At 39.7% G+C, this 24683-nt stretch overlaps 1 protein-coding gene across 13 annotated transcripts; it reads left to right on the forward strand.

Annotated features, from left to right (window-relative positions):
• The first annotated feature begins 129 nt into the window (after window positions 1–129).
• Window positions 130–23773, forward strand: atat1 (alpha tubulin acetyltransferase 1). Of its 13 annotated transcripts, XM_040002602.1 has the most exons (13): window positions 130–510; window positions 1429–1489; window positions 7159–7250; window positions 7502–7559; window positions 7678–7791; window positions 7981–8082; window positions 9546–9591; window positions 12725–12770; window positions 16562–16636; window positions 17297–17510; window positions 19302–19387; window positions 20585–20666; window positions 21323–21542. In XM_040002602.1, the coding sequence occupies exons 1-13, from the start codon at window positions 419–421 to the stop codon at window positions 21425–21427; spliced, it is 1173 nt and encodes a 390-aa protein (XP_039858536.1). In that variant the 5' UTR covers window positions 130–418; the 3' UTR covers window positions 21428–21542. The 13 variants fall into 13 exon arrangements, 11 of the variants coding, with proteins under 11 accessions (XP_039858536.1, XP_039858534.1, XP_039858532.1 ...); XR_005691672.1 differs by lacking the exon at window positions 20585–20666 and having other exon boundaries at window positions 131–510; window positions 19299–19387; window positions 21323–21350; XR_005691673.1 differs by lacking the exon at window positions 21323–21542 and having other exon boundaries at window positions 131–510; window positions 19299–19387; window positions 20585–20612.
• The last annotated feature ends 910 nt before the right edge of the window (window positions 23774–24683 follow it).

Consider the following 24683-nt stretch of genomic DNA (forward strand, 5'->3'; position numbering starts at 1 on the left):
TATCACGCAATTTGTCTTCACCCTTTCTTTCACCTTTTCTTGGGAATCTTCAAAGACGTTTTTTCGGCTTAAATGAGCTCAGTGTGTGTACATCAGATTGACAACAACGTCTTTTACAGATATTACGGTTCATGTTGCCAGGGAGTGACTGAGCCGTAGTCATACAGACACAATAGAGCTGCAGTCACCATGTATATAGCAAGTGTTTGTATTTGAAACTATTAGAGCAATATGTAGTATCTCTCAAATTCTGTGAGTGCAATTTCGAAGCGTTGTTCTGGGGCTATTATCAGTGAGCTCTGATGCCTTTGCACTAACAAGCTATCTTCGTTAGACAGTAGGAGAGTGGCCGTGCAGTGCACCGTTAGCTAGCTTTAGCCAGTTTGATAACATCATAGCTGCCTTGCCAGTTTTTACTATGGAGTTTCCTTTTGACATAAACCAATTATTCTCCGAGAGGATCTCTGTCTTGGACCAGACCTTGGTTGCAGGCCGCAAATCTGCAGGAAGGCAAGTTTCAAAGGTTTTCGAATCCTTTTGATAGTATTTTACAGTCAGACACTCGGTTCAGTTCAGGTTTTCAATTCAGGCTTACATAGCACAATACCAAAAATATACATACAGGCTCAAATATGTACTTAAACTTACTTAAATATTCTAATGTGGTGCTACAATATCTTTTTACGTTTACACGGCCAAGGCTTATTGACTTTTCATTGGTGATCATGATTGAGTCCCACTTTTCCTCCATAAGAAAGATTTGATTGACAGCACTCGGACCCCAGGGATCTCAGTAAAGAAGAAAGAATTGTAGATTTACACAAGTTGGGAAGATCTGTTGGAGCCATGTCTAAACAACTGCAGATTCTGAGATCACCAAGTCAAACAATTGCACATAAGTACAAGTATTTGGGAAACTATCACTGTCAGATGACAGGAAATTGCTTAGTTGTTCAGCAGTGTGCCCCACACAAGGTGCACTAAGGCTTAAGCTTGCCAGGATGTGACTGGTCTTAATGACTGCTCTTTTTGACCAGTCAGATGTCTTCAGACTACAAGTCACATTCTACATCATGACATGCCTATAATGGATGTATGTAAACTTCTGACCTCAACTGTAAGCAGAACCATGTATAATGCAAATAGAACATAAATGACAAATCTGTGACCTCTTGGGCTGATCTACCTGGCCCTATGTGAAAAAGCAAGGAGCCAGGGACACTGCCCCCTTTTTTTTTTTTTGAAAAAATAAACATGAATGAACAGAAGTGGCCTGTTTAGGCAGGGAAACAGACTTTTATCATGCCTGTGGGCCATCTGGTATCCTGCATTTAGATGTACTGTGAGAAAGAGGTAGAGTGTCTGGAATATAAAAAGTGAAAATGAGCCTCTTATCTAATAATATTCTGCTCTGCGATTTCTTTGCAGGCCAGATCTTCAAGCTCACATAGCCACAGTTATTGATGAACTTGGGAGGGCCTCAGCAAAGGTGAGTCTGTGTAGTCCGCTTACTTTTCTGTGTAAAGACACATGTCAAAAGGGAATATTCTGCTATTTTTATTATCTGCCATATGTATGTTACTATTTTCCTTTTAGTCAAAAGCTCAGGATTCAGACTGCACTGAACAGTTGCTTTCCTTTTTTTATTTTTAGAACAAGCTAATGTCAGCTCTTTATGAATTTCTTTACACTATCATCTTCTAAACAAGTCAACCCACAAGTCAAACTTTTATGTTAGTGTGTACACTGTCTACTGAAGTAACATCGCAGTGTATCGCCTGACATGTCCAGGTCAAAATCACAATGCACAGTTGATTGGTGACATCGAAATATTGCTATTTATGTTACCTTCAGTATTTCTTGAGCTGTGTTTTCCAGTTCAGTTGGGACATGAAATAATCTTATGTGACTGTTAACTGAAACACTAAATTCACTTATGTCACTCAATAGCAGATAATGAGTGTATTAATACAGAAAAAGCATTCTGCTGTAATGTTTGTTTCAGCCAGTCTGTGTGTTATTGACTCTATATTTCAGATCAGATTCAGGTAAGCGCAAGCAGATGGATTAGAGAAGCTCCCATTTCCAATCAAGAACAATAACCCAGTTCACGCCCTCATATATTTAATGGAATTGTAATTATGCAGTTTTGGTCACAATATCATCATTTTACTTAAGTGTTTTAAAGCAAGTCCAGTATGAATTTTGCTGGATGACTGCAAGTATTATTTTGTTGAAAGCACCCATCATTCGCATACACTGTAAGGACTGATCATTCTTCCATCCGTTATAGCTGTGCATTGTCCATTGTACATATTTTGTTTACTAAGGATGAGTAGCAGCAGGAATTGGAATCCGAATGCCTCACTTGCATACTTAGTTGACACCCAACTCACATTGTGTCTGCTGTCAGTGGTCTTTTTTTATGCACTCTCTCTTGTCTTATGTGGCTCTTAAAAGGGAATAAATATGGTAATGTCTAACTAGATAGTTTCATTCTTTTACCCACTAAAGTAGTTTCGCTTTGCTGCTTTGATTCACTTTTCACAATAATCTCCATTATGGCCACATAGTTCATCCTTTGTTTAGCTCCTGTATTTTGTTTTTTGTTAAGGCCAACAGTCCCTTTAGGACAGCTTCCATCTGACTGGCTGCCCAAACAGAAGGTTTGTAGAGCAAATGGGGGTAAGAGGCAGTGTCTGTGTCAGATATGAGCATCTTTGGAAGCAGATCTGCTCATTTTGACATGATACAATAGGGAAAGAAGTGTGAAGCTTCAGTATTTGGCTTAGAGGGTTGGCTTGCTGGTATGCTGACATGTAATTTAAATCTAAGCATCCACCACTGGAATGGTATGACAGAAATTTTCTCTTTAAATTAGTTGAAATTGTTCTCTAATGCAAAATTTGGGGAGTTATAAAAATGTGAATGTTATTCCAAGACTTTATGTATTATTACATAATAGGTATGTTCCTGAAATTGATTTTGTGATTTTCACAGATCTTCAAAGATGATTTTATGTTTTTTTTTTGTTTTTTTGTTTTTGTTTTTGCGCAATTTTCTGTTTCCTTCTTTTTGTTTTGATGTTGTCTTTGGACATTTAGTTTAAATGAATCAACACTGAGTCATACTAACTATCAGCATTCTTGAAGCAGAGGCCGCAGCAAACTTCCACACCATTAATCAACCAAAGACCAAGATTTAATTGATTCGAAAGCCGGATGCTTAGCCTTGTCCACCCTAGCTGGACAACTCAAAAAAACAGTCTTATTTGTTATAAACCATTGTCCTCCTGGGCCTTACACGGAGTTTCTGTCTGATTTCGCAGACTTTTTATCCGATTTAGTACTCCTCTCGGATAAAATGATTATTGCAGGTGATTTTAACATCCAAAGGAAAGCCTTGACATTTAATCTGTTATTGGACTCAACTGGCTTCTTTCAAAATGTGAAAGAACCCACCCAACACTTTAATCACACTCTGGATCTTGCTTTAACACATGGCATAGAAACTGAACATTTAACAGTGTTTCCCAAAAAGCCTCTCTTGTCTGATGTTTTCCTAATAACAATTATTGATGATGATAATAATAATAATAATAATAATAATTGACAATAATGATTACACAGTAGTGGGGAGTAAATTTCATCACTGTAGATGAGATGAGATGATGATGAGACTAGGGCTGGGTATCGTCACTGATTTCTAGAATCGATTCAATTCCGATTCACAAGGTCCCGAATCGATTCGATCCACGATTCGATTTAATTCGATTCGATTCGATTTGAATCTGGGAAATTTTGACAGTCAGAAATATTATAATTCAGATCAGTACATTTACATATTTTTGTATCTATTAAAAGGAAGCTGACACACGCAAGACTTTATCAAAGGTGTGAGCATCACAGCAGAGGCCTTTGTGTCAAAGTAGCTGAAGATAAAACACAGAAAAACATGAAGGTGATTTTCCTGGCCTGGGATTTTATAAAAATAATCTGCAGTACATCAAAAACGAAAGAAAACCATTAATCAACACATGAACATTACCTCTGAAGTTACAGCGGTTTTATTAGAGACACGGCTAAGCGTTTTGCATTTTGCTTAATTTTAAAAAGTTTAAATTTGTTCAATATTGAATGGCAGAAATTAGGTTTACTTTTCGGAAGTAAGTAAAAGGGGAAAAAAAAAACGTCGGCCGACAGCCTGTAAACAACGGTAGACTTGTGCGTAACAAGCAAGCGAATAATGCAGAAAAGAGAGAGAGAGAGAGCTGTGCATGAAGTGTGATTTTTATCCTGAAAAGTCAGCAAAAGTCAGAGGGAATTCATGACGATGTTTATGTGAAGCGTAGTTTGGATCTTCTTTTGCTGCTGGTTCGGTCAATATTGTTTGGAGAGAGATAAAACTAACAGCCATATGATCAGCGCAAAAAGGGCGTGAACACACAGCGCGGACCCGCGGATCAGAATCAGCGAGCTGTCGGCTTTCAGCCCCGACCGTCAGCTGAGAAAGGCGACATCTCACTGATTCTGATCCGCGGGTCCGCGCTGTGTGTTTACGTCTTTGTGCAGAAGCCGTGTTCCTGCTCTCATTTACTGTCTTAGCTGTTTGGTGGTTGTTGAAATTTTGTGATCTTTCACCTGAGATTCTGGCATTTCGGGCAAAATAAATTAATATTAAAAAATCGATTCAGGATTTTAATGAATCGATTTTACGTTATCCAAGCCAGAATCGATTTTAATCGATAAATCGATTATAAAAACCCACCCCTAGATGAGATAGCCTTTATTTGTCAGTTGCAGTTGCCCACAACTGAGATGACAGACCTTGCCGACCGTACATCCAATTTTTACAGTTGGTCTAATGTCCATCACTGGTTACCAGTTCTCTCAATTCCCGTTGTTCTTCTCCAAGATCTTATCCATATTGCGTTCAAAACACAGTCTGAGTACTCGCAGCCAATCGTCTATCATGTCGGCCAGCCTTATGGGATCTTGAACAGCTGTAGCCGCTTCCTGTTCTTCGATAAACCAGGTCCAAGCCAGCTCCAATCAGCCCGAACTCTGTTATCATGGTTCCAAATTGGTAGATGTTGTTCATTGTCCTCCATCGAGAGTGTCGCCAGACACACGACGCAACCGACCATCGAGTATCCGGCAGCAAACGTCTCCGCAGGACAATTGGGCTCTCCCAAGCCTAGCAGAGTGTCAATTCCATTACAGGACCAGTTGATGAAATCCATAATTTTTTAGGTTTTAGAGAACAAGACTGGGAAACTCTTTGAGGGTTAGAGTTAGACGAGACTAGACAAACACATAGAAGAAAATAAGAACAACCCCAGGTTTCTCTACTGCACTGTAGCCAGGCTGACAAAAAGTCAGAGCACCGTTGAGCCAACCATCCTTTTAATGTTAACTATTAATGACTTGATGAATTTCTTCACAAATACAGTTTTAACCACTAGAGAAAAAAATGCTCATAATCATCTCACAGCTGTAGCATTATCTACAGCTACTTTCAGTACCACTGATATTTATTTAGACTCTTTTTCTCCAATCGATCTTTATGAGCTAACTTCAGTAAATGCCTCTGCCGAACCATCAACGTGTCTTTTAGACCCCATTCCTACAAAACTGCTCAAAGAAGTCCTGCCATTAATTAATGCTTTAATCTTAAATATGATCAACCTATCTCTAATAATCGGCTATGTACCACAGGCCTTCAAGCTGGCTGTAGTTAAACCTTTACTCAAAAAGCATCTCTAGACCCAGCAGTCTTAGCTAATTATAGACCAATCTCCAACCTTCCTTTCATATCAAAAATCCTTGAAAGAGTAGTTGTCAAACAGCTAACAGATCATCTGCAGAGGAATGGTTTATTTGAAGAGTTTCAGTCAGGTTTCAGAGCTTATCACAGCACAGAAACCGCTTTAGTGAAGGTTACAAATGATCTTCTTATGGCCTCTGACAGTGGACTCATCTCTGTGCTTGTCCTGCTAGACCTCAGTGCAGCGTTCGATACTGTCGACCATAATATCCTATTAGAGCGATTAGAACATGCTGTAGGTATTACAGGTACTGCGCTGCAGTGGTTTGTATCATATCTTTCTAATAGACTCCAGTTTGTGCATGTAAATGGAGAGTCCTCTTCACACACTGAGGTTAATTATGGAGTTCCACAGGGTTCAGTGCTAGGACCAATTCTGTTTACATTATACATGCTTCCCTTAGGCAGCATCATTAGAAGACATAGCATACATTTACACTGCTATGCAGATGGCACCCAGCTCTATCTGTCCATGAAGCCAGTAAACACACACCAATTAGTTAAACTGCAGGAATGTCGTGAAGATATAAAGACCTGGATGACCACTAACTTTTTGCTTCTATATTCAGATAAATCTGAAGTTATTGTATTTGTCCCTAAAATTCCTAGAAATATGGTATCTAACCAGATACTTATTCTCGATGGCATTACTTTGGCCTCCAGTAACACTGTGAGTCATTTTTGACCTGGATATGTCCTTCAATCCACATATTAAACAAATATGTAGGACTGCTTTCTTTGATTTGTGCAATATCTCTGAAATCAGAAATGTCCCATCTTGGAGTGACGCTGAAAAAGTTCCAATAAATACATAAATTAATTGAATTCAAAATCATCCTCCTCCTCCTCCTCCTCACATACAAGATAATCAGACCCCATCTTATCTTAATGACTTTATAGTACCATATAACCCAATTAGAGCACTTCGCTGTCTGACTACAGGATTACCTGTGGTCCTAATAGTATTTAAAAGTAAACTGTTAGGCAGAACCTTCAGTTTTCAGGCCCCTCCTCTGTGGAACCAGCTTTCACTTTGGGTTTTGGGAGACAGACACTATTTCTACTTTTAAGATTAGGCTTAAAACTTTTTGCTAAAGTTCAGGTGGATGGATCAGGTGACCCTGAATCCTACCGGTCAAGGCAGATGCCCCCCCCCCCTCCGAGCCTGGTTAAATGAATAGGTGTTTCAAAATGTTTGACTGGTAGTGTGTATGTATAGCTTTCAACTTGAACTTTGACATTGATGTCTGCAAAGAATGGTGTCAGCTCAACTGACAAAATCCAACGACATCTGTTTCTATTTTTAAGAATTCCCATTCTTTTTTCCCTCAGGCCCAACAGCTCACAGCACCTATAACAAGTGCTTCCAAGCTGCAGACCCAGAAGCATCAGCTCTATCTTCTTAAGGATGGAGAGCACAGCGGGTACATCTCATATCCCTTCCTCAGCTTTCACTTATTATTCAGCTTCTCTGTTTCTCTCTGGATTGACTGAGTTGGTGTTTTCCAGCGGGACCTGGTCAGATGAGTCATGTTGAAATAACAAATCATGTACTGTAGTATTGAGACATAAAAGACACTGTTTTTAATGCATATCACAGGAGCTCACCTCAGTAGATATTTGTATTACTCATTGCCAAGTCAAACTAACCCCTATTCCTGTCTCCTAACTACAGGGGACGTGGTGTGGTTGTGGGATTTCTGAAGGTTGGCTACAAGAAGTTATTTTTGCTGGTGAGTCACTTATATTTTTTTAAATTTCCTTTTAAATTCTTTCCTTTCGGCCTTGCTGTGATCTGTATTTGACTTTCTGAAAGGCTTTTCAGGTATGCTTGCTATATTTCCTCCACAGGACCGGCAGGGTGTGCACGTAGAGGCAGAACCACTCTGTGTTTTGGATTTTTACATAGCAGAGAACCTGCAGCGAAATGGCTATGGGCTTGAGCTATTTAACTTCATGCTACAGGTAGAGAATACTTTAGGAATCCCTGAAATCATCTGAAACATCAGACCTTTCACAAAAAGAGCTAAAAACTGGAATGATATGATAGTGGTACCTAAAATGATGACACTAGTATTGCAGGTCATTACTGTGTGTGTTTATTGGTAATTGCATGTTTTTGTTTCTCTGTCTTTCTCCATCACCCACCTGTAGCACAAGAATTTAGAGCCAGTGCTGATGGCTTATGACAGGCCTTCACCTAAATTCCTGTCTTTCCTGGCAAAGCATTACTGCCTCACGCAGAGTGTTCCTCAGGTACGGGCTGCACTTCACACAGTCATTACACTTTTTAAAGCAAATCTTTATTACCTCTGGAGAGCAAAAGAAAACCCTGTAGTTTTTCATTTGACTTTTAGTGGGGCTTCGCTTGTTATCATGGCTATAATTAGGCTAATCTTGCTCCCTCCTCTTTCTCTTCAATTTTGGCTATTTTTAATACTGCTACTTCTCTATTGTAAAATAAATGGTTGTTTACAAGTTTATCTGTAGTGGAATTTCTGGGAAGACAGGGTACCCCCTGTTTATATAATATAATCAGTTAATAGCTTTACATCTTAGGACAAGGTAAATTTAGATAAGAAACTGACTGAGAAGAGAAGGGACCAAAATAAGAAAAACAGTGCCAGCACAAGACAAAAACATCCAATGTACAATTCAAATTAGTCAAAATTATATCACCTTACAGTAGTTGCATTACTTGAATTTAAACAGTAGGGTTCCAGTAAAAATATACATGTAACTCATCTGACAAAGGGGGAGTTATCAGCCTGCTTTTCATGTGTTTTTAATGAAATTTAGTTTTGCCGTTTCATGCCAAAGATCAAACAAGAGTTTCTATACTGGATTCCATTCATAGAAATTGACATTATCAACTAATTACTACTCTCAATCTTCCTAAACATTAAAAAAAAATCAGGAAATCCCTGATTTGAAAAGTGGTGACACCTGTGCATGCACTGATATCAGAAGGAACACAGTGAGATGGACCTAAAAGATGTATACAGAATATAAGCTAGACAACACTAGTTACACACTTGGATCCCAAAAGACTACTTATGAGATGAGTTGTAATTTCAAATGAGGAAATTACAAAGGCCTGATTTAGACCTTTTAGAGACTATAACGTAACTGTAAGTGGCGGACATTGCTGCCCGCATTTTTGCTGGTATAGTATCATTGGGTCATCTCCCAAAGTTTCATATGCAGCCAACAGACAGAAAAAAAATTCCTTCCTAGCTTCTTGCTTGTTGATGTGATCAGTTTTTTGGGAGCAAACCTATTTGTCCCTCTAGTTTTTCCACTTTTTTGTGCATTCCCTCATTCAGGTAGTTTCATCTCTCACCAGGAATTTTCTGACATTTGTGAGTCCTTATATTGATGCTATCATTATTATTCCTTACACTGAGACTGTGATTGTTATTCTCTTACTGATAAATTATAAAACTGCGTTGAAAAAGTAGCTGGAAATGCACAGGAGGAATTGACAGTGCTGACCAACCCATTCAAAATTGTTGCCAATTGTGTCAACCTGACCTGCAATTACTTTTCTCAGGAGTTGCATATCAGGTTACATCATAGGTTACAGTGTAGGGATGTTATTGGTGGACACACCATTAAGACTGGAAATGCAGGGGCTATCAGGACACAGATGGTTATCTACTTACCTAGTTAACTTCATAAGAAATTTTAGTGATCTGTTTTCTTATTATTCTGTCCAGGTCAATAACTTTGTGGTTTTTGAAGGCTTCTTCCTCAACAGAGCAGGTAACTTTTTTGCCACTTTGATCCCATTGCTGTGGTTCTGCAAGGGATTATTAAATTATATCTGCTTTGTGTTAACATAAGTTATAAGGTGTCTCCCAACAAGCAGCTCCAAAAATGAAATTCTTACTGGTGAAGCCTGTGTTTTCTTAGCATTCTTGATATTTCTGGATATGTTAATCAAAACTGGTGGTTCAGTACAAGAACAGTATGAGTTCAGTTATATAATACTTAACACGCTACATCTAGTAGTTTTAAAGTAAACAGGTGCTTAGACACAAAGTAAACACACAAACTTTTGTCACATGTGTCTTTGTGGAAGAAAAAAAGCCACCTGCAGTAGATTCAGTGGGTAGAGCAGGTCATCTACTAATTGGAAGGTTGGTGGTTCAATCCCTGACTGCCCCACTCTGTGTGCCAAATATTCTTAGACAAAATACTAACCCCAACTTGTTTTGTGATTCATCGATTGATGTATGAATATGTGCTTGTGTGAACAGATGAACAAGAGAAGCTGCATAGAGTGCTTTGGGTGCTCAGGTAGAATAGAAGCACACTATATAAGCGTTTCCAGTGGGGGAATCATTTCGTCGCTCATCCAAGTGTCTTCATCAATCTCACCTGACTGCAGGTTTCTCCAACCTTAAACAGCATTTGCATAATGACTGAAACTAGCACCACTGACTGCAGGTTTCCCCAATCAGCTGCGGTTGAAGAAGTCACTTGGATGAGTAATGAAACATTTCTCCTATGGAAATGCTACGTACAGATGAACATAATCAGCTTCTGGGGATTTCCTTACCTGGATGATTGAGCATGCATCAATGATTCAGTAAAAAGGACTAGATGTTACAGTCCCTGATAATGCATTGCTTTAGATGGAGAGACTCTTGAGTGATGGCTGTTATGAGGAAAGGCAGCCCAGAAACTTTGTCAGCAGCACGCATCGTTGTGTGCCTCAACTTTCGGTCTTTTACCCAGGCTAATCTGCCATTTTCTTTCCTTGGTTAGGTTTCGGGATTAGAGATCTGATCTAGTTTATCATTTTAAAATTTGGGACACATCGCCAGTAGTGGACCTTTGATTCATCGGGTGTTTCGGCCATTATCACTAGACACCCTCATCCAAGGAGGCCCTGCCAGGGTTGATCAGGCCCTGGAGTGTGTCACTGGTTTATGTTAACTTTCTTTCTCTTCTTCTTTCTTCTGTTTAGTTTCCTACAGTTTATTTTTTATCTATTCACTGCAACTGAGAAATAATACTTACCTCTTCAGCATTTATGGAGCCTAACATCTTCAAAGGGATAGAAAAGGTGATAGAGACAAAAGGGACAAGATAGGAGAGAGGAGAGCCAGAAGGTGGCGCCTGATCTGGCTTCCCACACCTCCCCGCCGGATCGGGCTGTACGCTCTACCTCCCCACTGTCTCCCAGAAAAGGGAAGAAGAGTAGAGGGGAGAAGAGCGGAATATTTCTTTTCTCTCGCGGTTAGCTGACTGCCTTAGCTGCCCAAGTGATGTCAGCCCTTTTTAGCCATAGCCAGTGACTGGTCCTCTCAGCAGTGTTGGCTAGTTCTCTTATAGCCTGCCGTTGCGCCTGTCCTCTGATCCTAATCTCTCTAAGCAGCTTTGCTGTTGTGCTGGCAACAAAGACCCTGCACCCCACTTCCACCGGGCGCACCTTGATCTTCCAGCCTCTGTCCTCTGCCTCAGCTGCCAAGTTGGCATACCGCAGTTTCTTACGCTCAAACACTTCCTCAATTGCTTCCTCCCATGGTACCGTCAGCTCAGTGATGTACGCAAGTTTTGGGGGGTTAGACTAAAGGACGAGGTCTGTTCGCAAAGTTGTTGTTACGATCTCTGTGGGAAAAATTAGCCTCTGATCCAAGTCCACTTGCATCTGCCAATCCCTAGCAACCTTCAGCGGGCCCAGGTCTGGGGTTGAGGGGCTTGTCCTCGGCTTGTCTCCTTCCCAGACAAATGTTGATGAAAACTGACGCTCCTCTTGGTTCGTGAAAGGTTGAGCTTTGATGGATTTTCTTTTGCACACAACTTTCTCTGCTAGACACCTGAGGACCTGGTTGTGTCTCCATATTTATCAGCCCTGAGTAAGGCTAGACCAACCAAGATGTGCTTGAGTGTTGCTGGGACTGTACAAAGGGGGCAGGATGGGTCCTTTCCAAACCACTGCTGCAGATTTATTGGGGAAGGTAGCACATCATATGTTGCTCGGATGATTAAACTTGGTCTATTAGACTCCATGCCCCAGATTTCACTCCATAAGAGTTTCCTCTTTTCCACACTCTCCCAATTCACCCAGCAACCCGTTTGGCCAGTGCCACGGCTCTGGCATGCCTGGCTGTTTCCTCCTGTTGACGCACCTCCTCCACCACTATTTTTCGACATTCGGTTACAGATGCCTGTTGCCACCGAGGTGTTACTGCGCCAAGATCAAATCCTACTCTGCCCTGTTGGACGTGACCCACCACGTCACGATGCCGAAGAGCAGATTTCGCCTGTAGCACAGATGTGGCTGGGGTCCACTTCCTCCCCGTTGCTAGGGTGGGAGCAGTGCCTCTCACTATGGGGTCCCGGGAGTCCGTGAGTGAGATCTCAAGCCTCCTCAACCAGGCTAGGGATAGGCAATGACAGTATCCCGTCGCTGTAGAGTCCAACGCTGCTGAGGCATTTGGGAAGTCCAAGCCAATTCTTAACGTAGGAGCTCACTAGCCTCTCTAGTCGATTGGCATGATTGAGTGAGACCTCGTACATTGTCAGCGGCCACAGTAGTCTGGGTAATAACCCAAACTGGAAGCACCAGAGCTTCAGTTTCCCTGGGAGTGCAGTGTTGTTAATCCGCTTGAGGTCATCAGCCAAGTTCTGCCTTAGTTGTTCTAGTTGCCACGTATCATTGAGGTCTGCATTATACCACCGTCCCAGGCTCTTTATGGGCTTCTCTAAGACTGCTGGAATTGGTTCTCCACTGATATAGAATTGCTTGGCTGTCAGCTTTCCTTTTACAATGAAGTATATAAGAACCTTTAGATATGCAAGTTTAAACGTGGCACTCAACCCAAAAAGAGTGCTGCAGTGCTTTTATTCCAGTTCCAAAATATTTTGTTTCATCAAACTCTCCCAGGGTCAACCTCTTCTCCTCTGAGGGATGAGAGGGTGTACAGCTTTTTGTAAGGACTGTTCTTTCTTTTTTTTCCCCCTCATACATCTTGGTCCCATTCCTCCGTCCCATAATTAGTATAACTTCACACGTCAGTGCTTACGTTTCAGGTTAGCTTTCCCATCAGTGTAAATACAGTGAGGAAAATAATCATTTAATCCCCTAATGAACTTTTAGGTTTGCTCATTTACAAAGAAATGAACAGTCTTAATGGTAGATTCACAATCTGACGGAGAGACTGAAGATCAACCAAAAATACAGAAAAATTACACAAGAGAAAATTAATTTTTAGGCCATTGAGTGAAAAAAGTATTGGATTTCCAAGCTAAACTTGATTTATTACTTGGTGGAGAATCCCTTGTTTGCGAGCACAGCGGTAAGGCATTTCTTGTAGTTGGTCACCAGGTTTGCACACATTTTGGCCCACTCCTCTTTACAGAAAGTTTTTTGCTGCCACTTGACAGCTCCTTCCACAGATTTTCTATAAAACCGAAGTCTGGAGTTTCACTAGGCATTATCTGAATGTGCTCTACTTCTTCTTGGAACAGGGGAACTTATGTTTTGTTTCGTTAGCATGCTGAGACAATGACTTGACAGTGACAATGACAGAATTAGTGTTCTGTCTGGGAGAAGGTTTTTTTGTCCTAGATTTTGCAGTATGTGGTAAAATTGTTCCATTGCAGAAAAACAGCCCCAAAGCATAATATTTTCTCTTCCATGCTTGACTGTGGGGATGGTGTTCTTTAAGTCATATTCTTCCTTCAAGCATGGCGGGTCGAGTTAATGCCAGAGAAATCAGCTTTGGCTCCTGATGATAGTACTTTATCTCAAGCCTTCTCTGAGTCATTTAGATGTTCACTGGCAAACTTAAGACAGACCTGTATGTGCGCCTTCTTGTGGCAGGCACCCTTGCGGGTGCAGCAAGAGTTCAGTCCATTAGGGCGTAGTGTTTTACGAATTGTGTTTTTGGTGACTGTGCTCCAAACTGCTTTCAGATCATTAACAAGCGCCTGCTGTGGAGTTTTGGACTTCATTAGCTTACAATCATCCTGCATGGAGTTCCAAAATAGGAGCAGACTGAGATTGATGTTGGTATGACTGAGCTCATACCAACAGCTGTCACCTTCTCACCAAACCTCTTGATTATGATCTACCATTCCAACCTTGTGCAGGTCTACGGTCTTGTCCCTGACATCCTTTGACAGCTCCTTGGTGTTGCTGGTGGTGGAGAAGTTTGAATGGAAGAAACTGATTCTGTGGGCAGCTGTGCTTTTTTTGCTTGATATCATTTCTTTCTACATTAAAGTGAAATTTCTATAATATTTAGAGACTGTTCATTTTTTTGTAAGTGAGCAAACTTACAAATTCAACAGGGGATTAAATCATTATTTCCCCTACTTTATCTCCTTGCTACATTGGTACAGTATATGGCATGTGTGATGTATCATGTCATATATTGAACCTACATTCCTGGGTTTCAGAGAACTGCAGAGAGAAATCCACACCCTGTATATCACTCCTAAACTCCACAGACCACTTGATACCTGCTTGTTTCCTGAACCTCCAATGTGTCACTTTGTTAAAAACAGCTAAAGTGTGTTGTATGACTACATTATTGTAATGACTGCGAGCAGTAAGATCATGGTTAGGAAGATTGGTAGCCTCTTTGTACTGCATTTTGTTTACCTCTGACATCATTAGGATGGCTTTATAGTGTAGAACAGGACGAGATGCCAAGCAAAAATCATTTTAAGAAACACTTTTGACCTTTTTGAGCTTCATGGTAGTAACATAGTTTTGTATTTACATTCCATTGTGCCCCCTGTTGATAGTTGACGCTCATCTGCCTCAAATTACCAAATTTAATTAATAGTCTTTGACATAGAAGTTGATAGCACAGAACCACTAATACATTACCTTCCTTAAGCTGCATTTGTATGCCCAGCATATGACACTCAAAGGAATTAATAAACTGACACAAACGTGAATATAGGTTTCAGGATTAGCTGAATCCAAGGAAACCATGTTTTTCCACCGCGTGCCACTCCGTTTAGATGAGCATTGGAAAATTATACAAAAGCTAACATGTTGTGATTTACATAAAAATTGGGCACAAAGTGATTATAAAGAAGTGAATGTATAAAATGTCTTGTTGTTATTATGACGAGTCTTATACAGAGGCTACCAATCCTTTCAACCAGAGATGTGCTCTTTTTGTGCCAAAGGTACCTGAAAGAATTGTCTTTATAGTTAAAACAGCATGAGCAGGCTAAAAACAGACTTGCAAATAAAAAACAAAATTTAAATATTGGATTCTGGCTAACTCAGACTGCTCAGGTAACAGAACAAAAACAAGACTTTGCCTGGCTGAATCAAATACAGTGGAACCCCGGCTTACGAAGACCCCATTTAACGAAAAATTCAAGTTACGAAGGCACTTAACGGCAATATTTTTGCCTGCGGTACAACAAAATGCCCGTGTAACAAAATCCGTTTGCAAAATGCGTTTCGCTGTTCCACGTGAAAGACGTATTGTTGTTGCAGTGCGCTATTTCATGTGCTTTTCTTTTGCAAGTAGCCTATCGTTGATTCATAATGGGGCCGGCATAAGGCATAAATATGAGCGAGTTTAAAAAAATGTTAAATAATTATCATTGCACAGTGTACGTACATGCATTAATTAACGTAAATGTAAGTTTTAGTTTTAAAGTTTAGAATTAAATTCCATAATGTTATGTACATGTACACGTACATATGTATGCATGCCTACGTATGCTTTCTTCAGCCTCCACCAAGAACTTCGTCTTCAGCCAGCATCGCCTCACTCAAAAGGCGATGGAAAAAGGTGCTTCGACAAAAATTTTGACTTACGAAAGACCCTCTGGAACGAATTAATTTCGTAAGTCGGGGTTCCACTGTATATAAATTTTATATATTTATTGACGTCCAAAACAATCATGTCAGGAACAGTCTGCATTGATTTTTAGAGAGAATATTTCACTCGTCTGAGCTGCTGGTTTTGTCAGCACCAATATATGAATTCTGTTTGACAGTGGATCCTCCCTTTCACAGACACAACACTATCTTGTAAGATAAAGTAGAAATAGTTCTTTCAGAGGAAACATTGTTTAAATGTATGGAGGAGCACAACTGTCTGACTAAATGAATAAATCAAAATGCCATTAAATTATTATGTAATATTAATTTAAAAAAAAGTTACATAAATTAAAAGGTAGTTTTCCTACCTTTTAACATTCCAACTCACTTTTCCATTTTTGGTATTTTTTTTTAGAGTCACCCACTGACCAGTCAGTCATAAGAATCAGCTAGTTTACAGCATCAGATTTGTCTGATGTATCATGCATATGCACTGCAGTCTAAAGTTCACCTGTTTAGAAATGTAACTGCAAACTGCTTAGCACAAGTGTTATGTATGCCATGGATACATGTAATATATGTCAGCATATTACAGAAGAGGGACCTGTAAGGCTGTGGTTCCCAAAGTGGGGGTCGCGCCCAGCTGTTTGGAGGGGGGGGGGGTGCAGTATGAATAAAGAAAGAATGGTTGGACACATAATGGACAGGTTTTTGATGAAGCATGTCTTCACTTCTCATAATGACTAACTACTCCTGAAACTTGGCTCTTATGAAATCAATGTGTTATTTATAATATAGACAGTTTTGGTCTTCCATACAGAGCTTATGAAGGACAGTATGTGGGGCTGTGCTGTAAGGAGACGGGTGGGGTGATCGACTGATGTTCCTCTTCTGCCTCTGCTCTGAGTTTGTTCTCCTCTGCAGCGGCCCAGTTGAGAAAGGTTCCCCCAAAAAAGCCAGACGGAGAGATCAAGCCTTACTCTTTAATGGAGAGAGAAGGTAAACAGTCACATAGTGCCACTTTGCCATAACCAAGTGTTGACATTAAACATTAAGACTCTATTCCAAGTATACGGTCATAAGAAAGCACTTGTTTCCCTTGTCGGTAACACTGATATAAACTGTGGAAATAAACAAAAATGTGCTGGAAAAAAGCTTCCACAAATCCTTTTATGGTAAGTCTGAACATTGAAGAATGGACTGGAGCTGATCTTCCTCTATAGACCAGAACACGTAATACCAATAAAAATCTTATACACTAACTCAGCAAATGCAGAGTAAATTGTAGGTTATAGCATGTTAGCGTTGACACTCAAAAAAGTAATGTATTACACATTACTTGTCTAAAAATAATACATTTTGTTACTTAACTTCCTTGTAACTTTGTGTTACTCCTTACCATGGCTTGAACTGCATTGTGATATGATTATCAGTTGAAAATATAAATGTTAGTCTCCAGTCTTACACATAATGATGGCTATGGGTAGAAGATGAACCAGCTAAAAGTGCAAATTCAAGAACCTTGAATCTCTGTAAGCTGATATTTGTAGCCAAGGAGCAAGGCTTCTTTTATGACTTTCCAAAGTTTGTAAAAGAGCCTGTAAAATATGATGCTCTCAATTAGTGCTATTAGTATGTACATATTTTTTTTCTGTCTAGCTGTTCGCCAGGAGCAGAAGAGTCTTCCTTGGCCGTTTGCTCCTCCCCACTCCCCCCAGCGCTCGGTAGCCTCCCAGTGGTCCAAATCCCTCAGCGTGGGATGCTCCCCCAGCAGGGCACCCCCTCGAGTCACTCCAACTTCTTCCCCTGGTTGCAACAGGAACCAGAGCCCACAGTCACCTCTCAGCGATCGCTGCAGAGCAAGACGCACCAGGTAAGAAGTAACGCACTTCTTTCTGTAAAATTCACCTGCAACTCCATTATGGAAATCTATATTTTACACATCTTAACATCATGTCAAGGTCAGTTACTGCAAATGAAATTTGCCCACAGTTTCAGCCTCAGTAACAAAGAAAAGCTGGATCTGTGAGAAGAACACTTAGCAGACAATCTGCAAATGTTGTTCCACCTGTGTAGAGGGTGCCCGGTTTAGACGAAGCAGGATTACACCGTTGTCATTCCCACAGTCAGTTGTTTACATGGACTGCCTTTATGTCATCCTAACACTAGCATCTTTTTCTGTCACATGAACCCTGTGCACGCCATCCTTGACTAAATTCATAGACTTCCTCTAAAGTCTTCCTATTTTCCTCCTGCCTAGCGGCTCTATTTTCAACATCCTTTGTCCAGTATGTCCACTGTCCGTCCTCTGAACATGCCCAAATCGTCTCAACCTCTCTAACCTTTTCTCCAATCCGCTCTGATATACTAATATTTAATCCTGTTCATTCTGGTCTCTGCCAATGAAAATCTTAACATCTTCACCTCTGCCACCTCCAGCTTGGCCAGCTGTTTTTAGGTTAGTCGCTGCTGAGACAATTTCTGATGAGGTTTACATAGATGGTGCAATTAAAAGGCCAAATTCCTCTTTCAGGTTCCAACTTTCAGATACTGTTCATCTGCTGTAGGTAGTTTTTTAGGCTAGTTTAATAAATGGCCTCAAAAATGCTAATAAATGCTGTTTTATCTGTGAATCTGTTGTTCTGTTGTTTTATTCACATTTGTCTGTTTTTGTCAGTTCTGTGTAGATACAACACTGTTATAGGTGCTTTATACATAAATGGGTCATATATATATAATATGAATATAATAAATAAGTGTACGTGGTATGTTAATAGCACTAATAGTTGTGTAAAGTTATATAAATTGTATGTGTACTCTTGAATGCATGGTTAAAGTGGCCACTAAGACCAGCAGATCATAAAAACTAGTCAGATACTGTTGTTCTGAGTAGAACAAGGTCCAGATCTCTCACTGTAGTGATTAGTGGCTCGAGTTTTCCTGTAATTTGTAATTATTTTGCTGACCGACTCCTTTCATTCTCTCCTTCTTTCTCTTCTCTTTCCCCTTTTTTCGTTACCCATTGTGCTCCATTTATTTTGTCCCTCTGATTGATTCTGGCTCGTCTTTCTGTCATCAATAGTTCCCTTAATAGATCTCAGCTAGGCTTTCATTGACCAGCCTGTTCCTTCCCTTCAAAGGAATGGCTGATGTGTCTTAGCTCAATAAATAGCCTGTTTTTGTCTTATGAATGGGGAGTCTGTTGTTGCTAGAATAGTTATTCAACTCAAATGAGGAGAGAACAAACTCCTTTTGGCCTTCTTGTTATCAGCACGACAGACTGGAGCTTGATGGCCGTGTCTTATCTGCTTGACTTTTTTAGAACTCATTAAACAACCTGCCACAAAACTGCTCTTGTGAAATCGCATTTTGTCACACACAGAAATGATACTTAAACAGGATATTGTAAATTAAGGCTGCGACTTTTATTCCGGAGTCTTATTTCCATTCTTCTTTTTTTGTGTGTTTTATTTCAACAGTATACCATGCATTTTTTCTGTTTGTTATATTTTGAGTTGTGTAATTATGTCATTTATTTCTTTTTTTCTTTTTTCTTTCTTCCATCCAAACATGTGCCTGTCTTCTCTCCTTTCTCTGCCTTGCTCTCTATCTTATTTGATTTTCTTCTCATCATCCTTGCTGGCTTCTGCTACTTCTCCAGTAGTCAACAGGGTCTAGTTGCGAGATGCAACTTGTACAGTCGACACATGGACACCAGAGCTGTTGGACTGCTGCACACATGCTCTCCAGGTGAGGTTTTGTAGAGGTGCTGATGGCAGTTAAAAACCACATCATGCTTGGATGTAAATTCATGTAAATTGTACATTAATTTAATGTACATTCTATACAATGTTTATATGAAAACAATATAAACGCAATAACAACAATAACACTTTCACGCATCCCAAATGTTTTGATGTTGTTAAACGAATACATAATCTAGCTTAGTGTTAAATCTGTACCTGGCCCAGTTTTTGTTTTTGTTGCAGGTATTACATTTTACATTTAAAATTTTGTCAACATTTTTTTTTTTTATCCAATTTTTTATTATTTTATTATTTTATTTTATTTTATTTTTATTTTTTATTTCAATAAATAGAAAATGTAAATATTTAGCAAATCACTGGTTTCTGTTCTTATTTAGCCAACCTCTCTGGAAATGTGGTTGTGTGACAGGATAATCGTAACTCATCAGCCACTGACTGATAGCCACAAACTCTAATCCAATGCACTCTGATCACGATGTCCAGTATGATACGCTGGGCTGAACTTTTTTTAGCATTGCAAAATATTGATTGAAGACTATGGCAGATAAAAGACTGCTTCGAAGTTTGGACGTACACCTTGATTACTAAATGACTTTTATTTATTCCTTTCTATTGTTTGGGAAAAATGAAACTGAAATGTATTTCATATATAGTAGATTCATCAGAGAAGTCAGTTTCCTTTGATCACAGGTTTGTACACTGTTGTTACTATGTTCATGTAGTCAACACTTAGAATGTATCCACTTGAGAGGTAATCCTTGTAAGAAAGTTACTGGGTTCTTTAAGTAAAGCAAATTGGCTCTTACGAGAACCACCCCACACTGCAGAGGAGCATGTTCATCACAGTTACTGTGTCCATGAATATGCTAGGGATCACTTGGGTTTAAATTTATCTTAAGCTCTGATTAAAACACTGACCCAGTTGTGGTTGTCAGACATAACACACAACTGGGTTTTGAAGTGTTAGACAGTCTACATGTAAAATGTTTCTTTCATTATTATGAATGTTTGCTCTCAGAGCACTGAGCATTGGGCCACTGTTGTTAAGTCAGCGCAGTCATGTTGTTGCTAAAGCAAAAATGCAGATTATAAGAAATATTCTTTTTATGGAAAACTGTGTTTCATCAATTTCTCCTTTTTATTTTTTATTATTCATCTGTTCCCTTTCCTCACATGTTAGCACCATGTGCCACCTCAGGTCTGAGAGCAGTAGGGGATCAGTCATACACATTGGGATACAGTATTCACTCACAACAAAACAGGTATTCACACATTGATCCACCGATTGTTTTAGAGGTTAGCAGGCATTAAAAAAGAAAATGAGGAGGTTTAGTGTGCAGATGTGGGGTTGAAACACCTCAAAATGTTGTCACAATTACAAAAATGCCTAAATTGGAATTACATCCCAGCAGATGGATGACTATGATGGACCGTTTCTCTAAAATGCTCAGAACATGTTTTATGCACCAGATATGCAACCACATCTCCAGACTTTCCTATTAGCTTATTGATGTAATATTAAATTCATGGTGACACATGGATTAAATGCTACATCTGATTATTGTTGGCAACACAATAATCAGTATGATGAGGGAAAAAGATCTGAAGACTTTCTGAGCCTCTTCAATTCCTTAATGGACTATAAGAATCTACGCGCAGACGACCAGAGCTTTCAGCAGCTTTGAGCAAAGTTGTACAGATATTTCACATTGTGGGTGCAGTGTTAAAGTTGTCTTCCTCAAATAACACAATAACAAGAGTAGCTGATGAGACAGTGTGACATATAATCATCATGTGGGTAGCAGAGTGGCAGCAGCCCTCACACACAACCATAGATATGAAGAAATCGGATAAGAGCAATGTTCAGTTTCATATCTGCCCTTACTTTTACCTTTTTACCAACTCCCCGTTCACACAGGAACTGGCCGGTCTTGCTTCCACCTCTCTCTACATCCAAGAAGGACTGGATAAGCAGCACTACCTCTTTAGACAGGAGAGAAACACACCTGGGCGCAGATCCTGAATCCCGTCGTTCTGAAGAGGAGATGAAGGTTCTGGACAGTTCACAGCTTCCAGCAGGCAACCAGAGACCTCTGTTGTGGGAGAGTGACAGAGTTGAAGACAGGTCATGGGCTGTGGGGGTGCACTGCTACACTGCCCAGTGGGTGAAGCAGAAGCAGGAATACAGGAGCACCCGGCCCTGGTGAATGTGTGACGATTACAGACTTTAACCATTATCAAAATGTTGATGCCTAAAATGCTTTCAGACATGTTTGAGCCGACTTTTGAGTGTTTGAGAACCCATGATGCAACAATTTCTTTGTGAAGTTTAAGTGCCCAAAGTTCAGTTCAGAAAAAATACACTTCCAGTCTTTCTGGTTTTAGAAAGGCTATTATAATGGCTGCCTTAGTTGGTTTCCCAAATGAGTTCTTCAGCTGTCAATAAGATGAACTAAATGTGGAGCAGTTTTCCGTTGAAGTCAGACTGGCTGCATCCTTGCTAATTGAATAATTGGCCCATTAAGTCAGTGGTGTTACTGGCAAGACAGGTCCAGCTAACTCAGGTAGGTTTTTCATTTTAGTAGCCTTCGCACTGAGCGTTGTTAGGTTCACTTATTTTGTTGTATAAATTCAGGGAAACATTGCATAAGACAAAGGTTACTAACGTGATCTTGGTTCATACTGACTTTTGTATCTAATTAATTAACAAAATGAATCCAATGGAATTTATTTGAATATGTCATCATCCATTTTCTTGTATTACTTGGACAGATTGGATAGGATGGGATAATAGCATGATACACTTTCAGTTGATCACATTTGGGTTGTTGCATTTTTTTTTAGCAAATATTTAAAAAGAGTGATACAGTACTCTTAATTTTCCATTTCTGTTTTGCACATGTGTAACAGCTACATGCAGCCACAGACTGTAACATAACGACATGATGTACACACAGGTTACTTGCTGTGTCCTTGACTGCTTACTTTAAGTTGAAGTGTCTTAGCGAGCGTTGGCCTGCCAGATTCTCTCAGAACTGCTTCAATGTACCCTGGCATTGATTTTCCAAGTCTCTGGAAAGATGGATCTGTATCAGTCTTCCAAAAGATTTGATGGTTGTGGAGTTGAGTGTGTAACACATCAATCCAAATTCTCCCCTGTTTGACTGGGTTCAGATGTGGTGACAGGGTAGATAGTACATCAGACCATGTAATTACTTATGAGATACCCTCAGGGTAATGTGTGTCAGGCAGTATTTAAAATGATAACTCATAACCCATGTTGGTGTTTTTCAGATCTTGCATGTAAGAATACAAATCCTTAAACATGCAAACACGGTCTGTAGACTGCTGGGTGCTAATGGTACAGGTCATCAAGTGCAAAGCAAAGAAATAGACAATTAGTCATTTTTAATATTTGTTCAAAAATCAAACAATTAAAAAAGAACAGAAACGGTGTATTTCTGGAGAAATCACGCAAAACATTTTGATGTATTTTGGACTTAAAGAAGTCTCCCATGGACAGAGCTTCCTGCAACTTTCCACTACCCGGATTTTCATTAAATAATGGAAATGTTTGCGAGACAAAACATATATTTTTAGGTTTTTCAGACAGAATTGAAAACAAATTGGGTAGAAAGTTTACACATTTTTGCTGTAATGTAAACTTTAGTTAGAATGGTCCATAAAGCCAAAATACACCACAATAGATCCTTATTTTGTCATTTTTACACTTCCATGAACTTTAGTATTCCAACAGTCAGAATGGGCTTAAACCCTAATGCCAAACCTGTTACCTGGGTTTAACTGAACTTATAACTTCTCTGTTTGGTTGTTTTTTGTTGTCTTGTTTTGTTTTAGTTGAGTCAGTCTGCTTTGGAGTTCATACTTAAAAGAAGCAGAATCTGGGATTTATATGTGTCACTTAGTCTTTTCTGAATAAATTAAGCCAAATGAGAAAAAGCTAGAATTCATATTATACAATGTGTTTAAACAATGCTTCCAAACCCGGGGTGGAGGTGCAGTATGATCATTCATACAGTATCAGCAGATGGAAGACACAGAATTACTGGAATGTACACAGTGGAAACTGCCAGAGGAAGACAAGGCGGGAATGTTAACAGGACTGTTTTCTTTTTAAACACAATTCCCCACTGGTCCCATGAATTCCTGGATTTGTTTGAGGTACTTTTTTAGATGAACCATCTTCAAAATCCAGAGGGAGAGGGCCATTTTTTACCTTGTTACTTAAGGAAGATCATTAAAGCTAAGAGGCCCCTGGCATTGATTCACATTAGTGCTGCTATTTCACTGGCACTTACGACTTCATGTCACAGAATTCACAGAAACATCCTTTCTATGCTGTACAATATAAAAAAAAACTTATTAATTGGCACCTGTAAACACTAAAAGTAAACTGAATGTAGTTATTCTACTCGATGGATCAGCGTCTCTCTGGTCAGCAATTTGTTTAACAGCGACGTCCACTGCAGCTGCAAGGAATAAACCCAGGTAACTACAATCGAATATATGACTTTTGGGACACAATAATCCCAAGAGATTTCACCTGCATCTCATAGTCATTAAGATCACCATAATTACCCTCCATTGGATACCTTGGATCACCCAGAAGAAGCTGGACTGGGTGTTTTCACACCAACAGTGTTTATTCTGTTTAAATCGAACCCTGCTTCATGTCCCCCTTTGTGCAGTTCGTTTATGCAGATGTGAGCACGGTGATCGCAAAACAACTGAACTCCAGAGCGTTTCATTTACAGGTGTAAGTTGGAGCTAAAAGCCTTCTGCTGGCTGCGCATGCTTTGCAGAGTACACCACCAGGAGTACAGCCTAGCTGTAAAATTAATGTATATTATCCATGTTGTCCACTTGGTCAAAACCCACAACCTAATGTTACTTTTGTTGCTCCTCTCCCAGACACATCTGACCAATAAGCGGACTAAACATTCTCACATAGTTTATGGTGACACAATGCAGCTCGTTCTCACCAACTAATTCAGAGCAGAATAAACGAACTAACACATGAAAAGGGCCTTAAATTAAATCAACAAAATTTGAAAAACATGGCAACCCGATCAACTCAACGTAAAGGATTAGAAAATGATTTTAACCCAGAAGGCGTCATGGCTAGAAGATGATCTTGGTATAAAAATGCAGTCAGCAAACAGTTTTTGCAGACTGTGTGCAGCAACACAGCACCTATATCCCATGATACTGATGAGTAGTGTTGGTTATAAAGACTGTTCTGATAAACAAAAATCAGA

The sequence above is a fragment of the Simochromis diagramma genome, unplaced genomic scaffold (assembly GCF_900408965.1).
Source record: "Simochromis diagramma unplaced genomic scaffold, fSimDia1.1 OVJJ01000449.1, whole genome shotgun sequence".
Taxonomy (NCBI): domain Eukaryota; kingdom Metazoa; phylum Chordata; class Actinopteri; order Cichliformes; family Cichlidae; genus Simochromis; species Simochromis diagramma.

What these genes read in the sequence shown, in the direction of transcription:
- atat1 (XM_040002598.1), top strand. Translation starts at nt 419, where the DNA reads ATGGAGTTTCCTTTTGACATAAACCAATTATTCTCCGAGAGGATCTCT. An exon ending in TTGGGAGGGCCTCAGCAAAG is followed by an intron (nt 1,490 to 7,158) that starts GTGAGTCTGTGT and finishes TTTTTCCCTCAG; the next exon opens with GCCCAACAGCTCACAGCACC. An exon ending in CTCTTTAATGGAGAGAGAAG is followed by an intron (nt 16,637 to 17,296) that starts GTAAACAGTCAC and finishes TTTTCTGTCTAG; the next exon opens with CTGTTCGCCAGGAGCAGAAG.